At 44.0% G+C, this 12,858-nt stretch overlaps 1 protein-coding gene across 3 annotated transcripts in view; it reads right to left on the reverse strand.

Moving 5' to 3' along the window:
- Window positions 1–12,858, reverse strand: part of sgip1a (SH3GL interacting endocytic adaptor 1a) — a 197,606-nt gene that overhangs the window by 68,420 nt on the left and 116,328 nt on the right. For all 3 annotated transcript variants that reach the window (XM_059984381.1, XM_059984380.1, XM_059984379.1), the window contains 2 exons: window positions 12,122–12,664; window positions 9,070–9,194 (listed from right to left, as the gene is read on the reverse strand). In XM_059984381.1, the coding sequence (XP_059840364.1) occupies window positions 9,070–9,194; window positions 12,122–12,664 (668 nt within the window). The remainder of the gene's footprint in view (window positions 1–9,069; window positions 9,195–12,121; window positions 12,665–12,858) is intronic.

Consider the following 12,858-nt stretch of genomic DNA (forward strand, 5'->3'; position numbering starts at 1 on the left):
GAGTTCAAGAGGATGGAGGAATTGGGGATCGTACAGAGGTCCTACAGCCCATGGGCTTCCCCCTGCACATGGTGCCCAAAGCAGCTGAGGGTTGGAGACCATGCGGCGACTACCGCAGACTGAATGAGGCTACCACTGCAGACCGCTACCCCGTGCCGCACATACAGGACTTTGCAGCAAACCTGCATGGGGCAAGAATCTTTTCCAAAGTAGACCTCATCCGGGGATACCATCAAATCCCGGTGCACCCTGAAGACATCCCCAAACCAGCACTCATCACTCCGTTCGGCCTGTTTGAGTTCCTCTGAATGCCGTTCGGCCTGAAGAATGCCGCACAGACGTTCCAGCGGCTAATGGACGCGGTGGGACGCGACCTGGACTTTGCGTTCATCTATTTGGACGACCACCTTATAGCCAGCATTTGTCGTCAGGAGCATCTGTCCCACCTCCGCCAGCTGTACTCTTGCCTGAATGATTTCGGCCTCACGATCAACCCGGCCAAATGCCAGTTCGGTCTCAATACCATCGACTTCCTGGGCAACAGGATTACCAAAGATGGGGCAACACCTCTGCCCACCAAGGTAGACGCGATCCGCCACTTTGTCCGGCCCAACACAGTCAAAGCCTGCAGGAGTTTGTTGATATGGTGAACTTCTACCACCGTTTCCTCCCCTCAGCAGCCCGTATCATGCGCCCTTTGTACACCCTAATGTCGGGTAAAGTCAAGGACATTACTTGGGACGAGGAGGCTGCGGCCGCTTTCGTTAAAGCCAAGGAAGCCTTGGCAGATGCCACAATGCTGTTGCACCCCAGAACTGACGTTCCGACCACACTCATGGTGGACGCATTCGACACAACAGTCGGTGGGGTGCTGGAGCAGCTCATCGAGGGGCGCTGGCAACCCCTGGCATTCTTCAGCAAACACCTACGACCACCCGAACTCAAGTACAGTGCTTTCAACTGGGAGCTGTTGGCACTGTATCTGGCAATCCGGCATTTCAGGTACTTCTTAGAAGGCAGGCCGTTCACCGCATTCACGGACCACAAACCATTGACCTTCGCGTTCATGAAGGTGTCCGATCCCTGGTCGGCTCGCCAGCAGTGACATCTGTCCTCCATCTCTGAGTACACGATGGACATCCAGCATCTCGGAGAAGGACAACGTCATGGCGGACGCACTCTCCAGACCAGCTGACCAGGCCCTGTCCCTGGAGTGGACTATGCAGCACTGGCGGAGGTGCAGCAGGCAGACGATGAGATGCCCAGCTACAGGACCGCAGTCTTGGGTTTGCAGCTGCAGGACTTTCCCGCAGGCCCAGGTGAGAGAACCCTCCTGTGCGACGTGGCTACCGGCCAACCTCGCTCCATCGTCCCGGCAGCCTGGAGGCGGCGAGTTTTCGACTCCACACACGGTTTGGCACACCCATCTATCAGGGCAACTGTCCAGCTGGTCTCCACCAAGTTCACGTGGCACGGACTTCGCAAGCAGGTCAGTGAATGGGCCAGAACGTGCGCGCAGTGCCAAACAGCCAAGGTGCAGCAGCACACTAAAGCCCCGCCGCAGCAGTTCGAACCCACCCACCGGAGGTTCGACCACATTCATGTGGATATCGTGGGCCCCCTACCAGTGTTCCGAGGAGCGTGATACCTCCTAACTATGGTAGACCGGTTCACGAGGTGGCCAAAGGCGGTCTCGCTCACCGACACATCTGCCGATTCCTGCGCTCGAGCACTGATCGCAACCTGGGTAGCACGCTGTGGTGAACTACATATACCTGCCTGGACACACCCCCTGCTGACTGCTCCTGTGGCCCCTACCACTGACCGTGGCTCCTCCCACAGACACCGGTATAAAGGCGATTGAGGCCTGAGCCTTGCCCTCAGTCTCCAGAATGTAGTATGGTGGTCAATTACTGCTTGTTCTTTCTTCCAGTCAATAAAAGCCAATATCTCGCCTCACATCTCAGAGAGTTATTGATGGTGCATCACACGCTTCGGGGTTCTGGCCCACATTACCTCCGACAGAGGTGCTCAGTTCACCTCCAGCCTGTGGTCGGCTGTGGCCAGCCTGTTGGGAACGCAGCTACACCACACTACTGCCTACCACCCACAGTCAGACAGACTGGTGGAACGCTTCCACCGTCACTTGAAGTCGGCACAATGGCCCGCCTGAGAGGACCTAACTGGGTGGACGAGCTTCCCTGGGTCCTGCTTGGAACTCGTACAGCACCCAAAGAAGATCTGCATGCCTCGTTGGCTGAGTTGGTGTACGGCGCGCCCCTGGCTGTCCCGGGAGAGTTCATATCAGCCCCAAGGGGGCAAGAGGAAGAACCCGCAGCAGTCCTGGACAGGCTATGTGAAAGGCTCGGCAACCTGGCCCCCGTATCAACTTCACAGCACGGACAGACCCTAACTCATGTACCCAAAGACCTGCAGAACTGTAAGTTTGTGTATGTACGAAGGGGCGGGCACCGGGCACTGCTACAGTAGCCGTACGAGGGGCCATTCAAGGTGATCAACAACAACGGGTCCACGTACGTTCTGGACATTGGGGGGAAAGAGGAGGTTTTCACGGTGGACCGGCTCAAACCAGCCCATGTGGACTTGGCGCAGCTGGTCGAAGTTCAGGCACCGCGGCACAGAGGCAGACCTCCCAAACAGAGGCTGATCCAGACTGTGGACACTGGGGGGTGTATCGCCGGTTCTGGGGGGGGGGGGGGTTATGTGGCGACCCACTTTCTGCGCAGGCGAGACTTTGGTAATGCACCTCTGACTTCATTTCCGCCCGGAGAGGGTGGGCGCTAGGGATTTAAATGCCAGCGCCGCGAAGTTTGAATAAACTAGTCTCGAAACGACTTACCAACTAAGTGTGGTTATTTCAGCACTGTGTGTAGCACATCGCTACAGTCTCATAGATTATTGTCCTGTTGTCCTACAAAGTTAATTTTACCTAAAAAAATGATGGATTTGTGCACTTAAAAATGATGGATTTTGTGAAAAAATGGTTTATCTTAGTGCCGAATAAAGTGTGTTCAATGTTCCATCATGTCTGTGATACTCATCTGGTTCTGAGTGCCTGAAATGAAGAAATACTTTTTAATCTTAAAAAATTTATACTTTGTAGTATAACTTATCATAATTACTTTTTAAACCTTCCTGGAGTGATCCAATTTTTTTTACTTTGGAAAAATAAAGGTATTGAGTCTTTTTTAGACTTATTTAAAGAAGGCAGATTGATATCTTTTGAACAATTAGTCGATAAATATTCTCTTTCATATTCACACTTCTTACAATATCTTAAAGTTAGACATTTTTTACAAAAATATTTAAGTAATTTTCATATATTGGAGGCTGACTTGTTAGATACTATTATGAATATGAACCCCTTGATGAAAGATTCTATTCAAAGAATTTATAATTTATTATTACAATGGGATAAGCATCCTTTACTTAAGATTAAACAGGATTGGGAGAAAGAACTCAATTTGACTTTTATATGGGAGGATTGGACGTGGATTCTGAAGTTGGTTAATTCTTCCTCGGTCTGTGCTAGTCATTCACTGATTCAATTTAAAATTGTACATCGTTACCATTGGACAAAAGAGAGACTTTCTAAAATATTTCCCAATGTTGACAAGTATTGTGAGAGATGTAAAACTGAGATAGCTACACTGACACATATGTTCTGGTCATGTTCTATATTAAAACCGTTCTGGAAGTCAGTCTTTTCGACAATTTCTAAAGCACTCAGAATCAATTTACAACCTAATAAATTGACTGTGCTTTTTGGAATAATTCCTCAAAATATCCATGGTATTTCTGTGTCTGACCAACATGTTATTGCATTTGTTACGTTGATAGCTAGGAGGGCCATCTTGTTGAAATTGAAGGATATATCAGCTCCTACTTTGTCACAACGGTTCTCTCAAGTGATGCTGTGTCTCAGTTTGGAGAAAAATAGAAGTCGAACCTTTGAACCTTTATTTGATTTTGAGAAGAGTTGGGGCTCATTTGCTCGTTACTATAATTTCAGTTAGCTGATAGATTTCCTCCACAATCTAAGTGTAAATTTTGTTTTGATATATTTTTTCTTCTGGTTGGCAGTTTGATGTTTATTTTTAGAAGCTTTCTATATGTCACATGGCTCCGGGGTTGTACCTCAATGGGCTCTTTTTTTCTCACTTTTCTTGCTTAGTAGGTTTTTTTATTCACAAAAAATTTCAATCTTTAAGATAATCTTTTGAGGCATTGTAAGTGTTGCTACTTTGATGTACCTGTGTATTTTTGAATAATAATAATAATAAAAAGGTTTGAAAAGAAAAGAAAGAAAAGAAATACTCCCTGGCCTCTCCAAGTTATTCATCCTTAACTAATATTCAGTTCTATATGTTAATGAAACAGAAGGTTATAGTAATGGATGTGATAATGCTCAATCTACATTTGAGAGGAATTTTTCCCCTCAGTTGATATAATTTTGTTTTGATCTCAGATTGCAGGAAGTAGTTTTCTGGGTCATAAGTATACTGATCATGAATTTTGCTACCTGAGGGTGAATGTTTTATGTTGTGGTTAGAAAATGCAACAGAAATTACAGTGGGTTCCAGTTATTTGGGCCATTGGTTAATTGGGTTAGCCACTTATTTGGGACAACTCTTAAAGAACAAGAACTAATTGAGAAAATAACTGTCTTTCTCTTCATTTATTTGATACACTGTACCACTTAATTGGGAATTAATTGCCAAACAGTTTCAAACTAGTTTCAGTCATGTGCACTTGTGTGACCGTTAGACACTACACCGTAGTTAGAACAAACAGTTTTTAAATAACATCAGTTGACTGTTTGTGTTGAAAAAACATTGGGGCATTGGAACCAGTACTGGGGGAGGTGGGACTGGTATAAACAGGATGGTCTGCACCTGGGCTGGACTGGAACCAATGTCCTAGGGGGAGCGTTTGCTACTGCTGTTCAGGAGGCTTTAAACTAATGTGGCAGGGGGATGTGAACAAGTGCAGAGAGACAGAGGGGTGTAAAATGAGGGTAGAAGCAAAAAGTTGTAAGGTGAAAAGTAAAAGTGGCAGACAGGCAAATCCAGGGCAAAAAGCAAAAAGAGCCACTTTTCAACATAATTGTATAAGGGCTAAGAGTGTTGTAAAAACAAGCCTGAAGGCTTTGTGTGTCAATGCAAGGAGCATTCAAAACAAGGTGGATGAATTGAATGTGCAGAAATTTATTAATGTATATGATATAGTTGGGATCACAGAGACATGGCTCCAGGGTGATGAAGGATAGGAGCTCAGCATCCAGGGATATTCAATATTCAGCAGGGATAGACAGAAAAGAAAAGGAGGTGGGGTAGCATTGCTGGTCAGGGAGGAGATTAACGCAATAGAAAGGAAGGACATTAGCCTGGAGGATGTGGAACCGATATGGGTAGAACTGCATAACACTAAGGGGCAGAATTCACTGGTGGGAGTTGTGTACAGGCCACCTAACAGTAGTAGTGAAGTTGGGGATGGCATTAAACAGGAAATTAGAAATGTGTGCAATAAAGGAACAGCAGTTATAATGGGTGACCTCAATCTACATATAGATTGGGTGAACCAAATTGGTAAGGGTGCTGAGGAAGAGGATTTCTTGGAATGTATGCGGGATTGTTTTCTGAACCAACATGTCAAGGAACCAACTAGAGAGCGGGCTATTCTAGATTGGGTATTGAGCAATGAGGAAAGGTTAGTTAGCAATCTTGTCGTGTGAGGCCCCTTGGGTAAGAGTGACCATAATATAGTGGAATTCTTCATTAAGATGGAGAGTGACATAGTTAATTCAGAAACAAAGGTTCTGAACTTAAAGAAGGGTAACTTTGAAGGTATGAGACATGAATTAGCTAAGATAGACTGGCAAATGATACTTCAAGGGTTAACGGTGGATATGCAATGGCAAGCATTTAAAGATCGCATGGATGAACTACAACAATTGTTCATCCCAGTTTGGCAAAAGAATAAACCAGGGAAGGTAGTGCACTCATGGCTGACAAGGGAAATTAGGGATAGTATTAAGTCCAAAGAAGAAACATATAAATTAGCAAAAAAAAGCGGCATACATCAGGACTGGGAGAAATTCAGAGACCAGCAGAGGAGGACAAAGGGCTTAATTAGGAAAGGGAAAAAAGTTTATGAGAGAAAGCTAGCAGGGAACATAAAAACTGACTATAAAAGCTTTTATAGATATGTGAAAAGAAAAAGATTGGTCAAGACAAATGTAGGTCCTCTACAGTCAGAAACAGGTGAATTGATCATAGGGAACAAAGACATGGCAGACCAATTGATTAATTGAATACTTTGGTTCTGTCTTCACTAAGGAGGACATAAATAATCTTCCAGAAATAGCAAGGGACCGAGGGTCTAGTGAGGTGGAGGAACTGAGGGAAATACATGTTAGTAGGGAAGTGGTGTTAGGTAAATTGAAGGGATTAAAGGCAGATAAATCCCCAGGGCCAGATGGTCTGAATCCCAGAGTGCTTAAAGAAGTAGCCCAAGAAATAGTGGACGCATTAGTGATAATTTTTCAAAACTCCTTAGATTCTGGATTAGTTCCTGAGGATTGGAGGGTGGCTAATGTAACCCTATTTTTTAAAAAAGGAGGGAGAGAAAAATGGGGGAATTATAGATCAATTAGTCTGACATCGGTGGTGGGGAAAATGCTAGAGTTGGTTATCAAAGAAATGATAACAGCACATTTGGAAAGAGGTGAAATCATCAGACAAAGTCAGCATGGATTTGTGAAAGGAAAATCATGTCTGACAAATCTTATAGAATTTTTTGAAGATGTAACTAGTAGAGTGAATAGGGGAGAGCCAGTGGATGTGGTATATTTAGATTTTCAAAAGGCTTTTGACAAGGTCCCACACAGGAGATTAATGTGAAATCTTAAAGCACATGGTATTGGGGGTATGGTATTGATGTGGATAGAGAATTGGTTGACAGACAGGAAGCAAAGAGTGGGAGTAAACGGGACCTTTTCAGAATGGCAGGCAGTGACTAGTGGGGTACCGCAAGGCTCAGTGCTGGGACCCCAGTTGTTTACAATATATATTAATGATTTAGACGAGGGAATTAAATGCAGCATCTCCAAGTTTGCGGATGACACGAAGCTGGGCGGCGGTGTTAGCTGTGAGGAGGATGCTAAGAGGATGCAGGGTGACTTGGATAGGTTAGGTGAGTAGGCAAATTCATGGCAGATGCAATTTAATGTGGATAAATGTGAGGTTATCCACTTTGGTTGCAAGAACAGGAAAACAGATTATTATCTGAACTGTGGCCGAATAGGAAAAGGGGAGATGCAATAAGACCTGGGTGTCATTGTACACCAATCATTGAAGGTGGGCATGCAGGTACAGCAGGCGGTGAAAAAGGCAAATGGTATCTTGGCATTCATAGCAAAAGGATTTGAGTACAGGAGCAGGGAGGTTCTACTGCAGTTGTACAAGGCCTTGGTGAGACAGCACCTAAAGAATTGTGGGCAGTTTTGGTCCCCTAATCTGAGGAAAGACATTCTTGCCATAGAGGGAGTACAGAGAAGGTTCACCCGATTGATTCCTGGGATGGCGGGACTTTCATATGAAGAAAGACTGGATCAACTAGGCTTATACTCAGTAGAATTTAGAAGATTGAGGGGGGATCTTATTGAAACGTATAAAATTCTAAAGGGATTGGACAGGCTAGATGCAGGAAGATTGTTTCCGATGTTGGGTAAGTCCAGAACAAGGGGTCACAGTTTAAGGATAAAGGGGAAACTTTTTAGGACCGAGATGAGGAAAAACTTCTTCACGCAGAGAGTGGTGAATCTGTGGAATTCTCTGCCACAGGGAACACTTGAGGCCGGTTCATTGGCTATATTTAAGAGGAAGTTAGATATGGCCCTTGTGGCTAAAGGGATCAGGGGGTATGGAGAGAAAGCAGGTACAGGGTTCTGAGTTGGATGATCAGCAATGATCATACTGAATGGCGGTGCAGGCTCGAAGGGCCAAATGGCCTATTCCTGCACCTATTTTCTATATTTCTATGTTTAAAGCAGTGAGTTTTGTCACTGATAGTTGGCAAGAAGTAAACAGTAATACGATCTGGAGCTGTTTTGCTCACCATAGTTTCAAGCATTCAGGCTTGAAAATTCCAGTAACAGCCATCAGTGAAAATGGAGGTATTTCACTACTTCAGCAAATTAGGAACTAAACGAATTTGAAGGTATCGACAATCATCTTGAATATTCCAATGAAAATGAAGATTTGGAGGATGCAATCATTGAAAGGATTGTATGAAGGCAGTCCATTATATGCACTAGGTGTCTGCTCTGAATTTCTTCATTTACCATTAATCAAAAGAACAGAGTGGCATAAACTGGATTAATTCATCCATCAATAACTATCAGGATTAATACACGGTTTTATAATACAGTAGTGGTATTGGTAGTGTTCTAATTTGTCTGTATCTCATTTAAATGCATAAATTGTTGTTCCATTAAATAGCCGTGTGAGTTTTTTTTATACCTTTTTAACTTTTCCATGAAACCAGCTGATCAGGACAATCACATAATTGGGCCAGGATGTACTTGTTCCCAAGTGTCTCAATTAACTGTAATCCACTGTACTCCTCTGGGTAAATTAGCAATTGTAATGAATTTGTTCACCTTGTTCAAGGGAAGATACTTCCTTGCACTTGCACAGTTTTAGTGACTGACTTCATCCTAGCTTGACTGGAAATAATACCAAAGATAGACTTATGCTCGAAAGAATGATCTCGTGGACTCAATCCACAGGTGATAGCACAACTGGACTTTCATCAGTATTCTTGTGAGAAGTAGATAGTACAAATTATTTTGTTGGATGTTAAATAAGATTTCTTGTTGGTCATAGCATTATTCTACAGACCTATATAGCTGTGAGTTTATTATTCCATATAGCTATGAGTTTCAAGGGGACCAGTTGAAAGAACTATGTTTTTCTCTGTGGCTTTGTGACACACTCCAGTAATATCTTACTGCAATAAATATCACAGTGGCACATCAAAACGTACCATATCAGTTACTCCAGGTTTTCCAGGAGGCAGTTTCGGCCGTGATGGCGGACGAGGTGGTGGAGGAGGAGGAGTGTTACTGGTTAAGCCCGATGGCGTTGCTGGACGAGCAGGGGATGAAGAACCTAAAAATAAGGAGAGATGGTTTTAAATTTTACAAATCAAGGAACTAGAAACCGTAAGCAAAGGCCCATGGAATGCGGTCAGCACTGCACAGAGGTCTGGGTGTAGGAAGGAAGAGGCTTGATATAGATGTGGCAGGTGTCCCAAAGGTTGAGTCATCTGCCACGTCTATGGTCCAGATGGGTTGTAGAAGGGGTGGTTGTATAATGGCAGTGAGTAATTCCTACCCCTCCTGGCCCACAAGGATTCCAGATAAATTCTCTTTGCTCTTTCTGACCATTTAGAACCTCTCATCTTGGTTTGGCAGTTGATGTTGGTCCATAGTCAGGAACCTGACATGCTGGCTGGATCTCATCAAAGAAAAGCAAGCCCAAAGGACAGGAGTGTGACTGTGCCTGGATATAGATTAGGTTGTGGTGGCCTGCAAATCAGTGCAACCATTACCACTTTTCCCATCTCCAGCTGTTAACTTACCCCTAATATTCCAGTTGGGAATTAAAATCTACCTGATGGGCTTATGTTGTCTTCCCACAGCTAATGACACCAATCTCATTGATAGTAAAACTGGCCATTCTGCAAGTGAGCAAAGTCATCAACCATAGTAATATTTTAATATTACATTAATTTAAAGGGAAATAATGAGAGTAACAAGCAATCTGAATGTCGTGGTTTTTCAAATTAATGTTTGCAAATTTTTGAAATATCTTCTATGGTTGTCACACATATTCAAATTTTAAATTTGCTAAACTGTTAAGAACAATTGATTTACCCCCATTTTGCCCACTAATTTTTAAGCTGGCTGCAATCTAAGCCGCAGTTTCTTCTGGAAGGGCTGACTCTGACTGTTCTGCTCATGCAAGGCAAATAGCAAATATGGACGGACTGTGAGAGTATCACAGTTAAATCCGTTGTATATATATGATACACACAAAATGCTGGAGGAACTCAGCAGGCTAGGCAGCACCAATGGAAAAGAGTACAGTCAACGTCTCGGCCCTAAATGTCAACTGTACTCATTTCCACAGATGCTGCCTGGCCTGCTGAGTTCCTCCAGCATTTTCTGTGTGTTGATTGGATTTCCAGCATCTGCAGATTTTCTCTTTGTTTGTGTCTGTGTGTGACTGTATGTGATTTTAACTTTGAATGTCAGTGTAAAGCAGATAGCATTGAGTTAGCTACCTGATATATGATTCCACCTGATATTTTCCTCAGGCCACATGGTACAGCATGCAGTAAACTCAATGTCACTTGTTTTATGCCTCCAAATAAAAATTAGCAGATTAAGTTCTGGATAGCAAACAGGAGGGGAACCTATGGCTAAGACTTCCTTTTCATTCAAAGGAAACCAAAATCAACTGTAAAACAGTTCAAGCAGCTATCACAAGCCAGAACCATCTTAAATTTCCCAGCTCCAGAGATCATAATTTCTCACTATGGGAGTAACCATTTACAGTTCTCTGCCTTTCAGTGTTGTTTGAAGAATATTGATACTATGGGCTTGATACAAGCAAATACAAGCAAAATGGAAGCAGCAACATTGGGACATAAAGCCTTATAACCATAAACTTTTATTATGGCTATAAACTAATGATCAAAATGTGCACTCAGCTGCATACTGATGTGATCTAACTACACAACGGGAAGGATTTGGGAGAGGTGGTGGAAATTGGCTGACAGGGCGTTGAACATGAAGGATGAAATAATAGCATCACTAGCACAGCCCATGCTTCATTGGAAAATTGTCCAAAGAATTTGCACTTAAAAATGTTCACCAGATCACTTAACCCCTTGAATGAACTGACTGTGCTGCTAATGCTGAGACTGTGGCTCCCAATCCTTCACTGCAATCCATTAATCCAAATCCAGCCTATTTCAGTGCTGCGCCAGATACCTGCCAGATAGCAAGCAGGAAGGGAACCTGTTCAAGAAGCTTAGCTTTACTCTGGTTCTTGTATTCTACCTATATTGATGGCGATCCATTGACAACAGCTAGGTGCGACGTAACCCCAGCATTTCAGTTTAATTGATAAAGCAGAAGCCTTTGCATCTCCAATGATTCTCAGATGACACCACAATCCAGTGAACTGTGGCTGGAGGCAACAAATTAATAATCTGTATTTCATTTGCCTTCCAGTCGAGGTGAGCAGCACACCGAAAGGGCGAGAAGAACCTAGGAGTTTCCAGGGGCAAACATCAGCCCTGCTTTCCTGATGACGTTCCAGCAATATGCTGCCCAGTTGGACAGTTTGAATAGGGATGTGCTACTGCACAGAGATAGATTTTCCCCTTTGTGTTGTTTGTCAACATCATTCGGAGATGAATCTCGGAGCAAAGGACTGTTATTGATGCTTCAGCAGAGGGGGGCTACAAGTGGAGAAGTACTGCATCTGTGCCAGTTGCCTCCATGGTTTATTGACAGTGGGGGTGGGGGCAGTGATGATCACAGGGTAAAAACCTGAAGCTGGAACCTTTGATCAATAAATCCCATCGAGGACTGGGGGTGTGAAGAGGGGAATGCAGCCAATTGTAACACTTATCCAGTCTAATGGTGATTCATTTACAGATCTGATTGAAGGAAGTGATGTTTAAAAGGAAATGTTTTACATAATTATGTAGTTGGTACTGTTTCTCTTTGGAAGGGAACACTTTACAGACTCCGTGTTCTCTGATATACAACATGAGAACCTGTCGGCCAGTTTCAAGAAAAGGGAAGAGCTTGTTGAGGAGGTAGGAGGGGGTGCTGCGGGTTGTTGTGAGAATGTCACCACAGATGCACACTTTCAAAGAACACAAATTAGCAGCGCTTAGCACAGAATGAAACAGCACAAATACCACAGGACAGAAGCAGGAAGAAGCCAGTTAATGTTGCTACTACTGAGGCTTCTTGCTGGAGACAGGCTAGTGCAGTGTTTAGGCAAACACCACGTACCACTGCTACTGGATACTCCACTGCCTGAATTGGGTCCTGGAGAAGATACCACTGTCCTGTAGGTAGGAGGTGGCGGGGGAGGGGGCATGTTCTTTTGCCCCATAGCGAGTTCTTTCAGGGAGGAGGACGACTCGCTTTTTCCGGTCTTGATCAATGCCTGCTCAGAATCCTTTATCTCACTTCCATCTTGGTCGAGAGGCACAGAAATAACTGGAGGGGCATCAGTGGGCTGTAGGTCACTATGAATGTCCTCTAGCTGCAGGGCTGAGGTGGACCTCTTCTCACTCAGAGCTGCAGCTGAAACATCATCTCTGGGAGGGCGATCAGAAAAGTCAATCCACTTGTTCTTCGACAGGACTGCTCCAGATCTGGGAGACACAACTGGGCCAAAAATATCATCCAGGTCATTGATAGACAACAGTTTGTTAGGCTGGGGCTCTGCTTCACCCTGGTCATTCCCTACAGTCCCATGGGATAAGTTCGGTAAAGGCTGCTGCATTGCTGTATCAGGGTCTGACTTGGTGCCTTTCAGAACAATGTGGTCTTAATTTCAAATTTCAAGAGTAAAAAAAAAAGCAGGAATCAAAAGATTATACACAAAAACAAAACTGAAGAGTGTACATTCAGTGTTAAAAGGCTAAAAAAAATTACCAATGAGACAGATTTCAAATATCAAAAGGAGAAAATAGTTTCCTCATACACCCCCACCCCTGCCCCCTTTACACATTGGATCTGCT

Source organism: Hypanus sabinus, chromosome 11 (assembly GCF_030144855.1).
Source record: "Hypanus sabinus isolate sHypSab1 chromosome 11, sHypSab1.hap1, whole genome shotgun sequence".
Taxonomy (NCBI): Eukaryota; Metazoa; Chordata; class Chondrichthyes; order Myliobatiformes; family Dasyatidae; genus Hypanus; species Hypanus sabinus.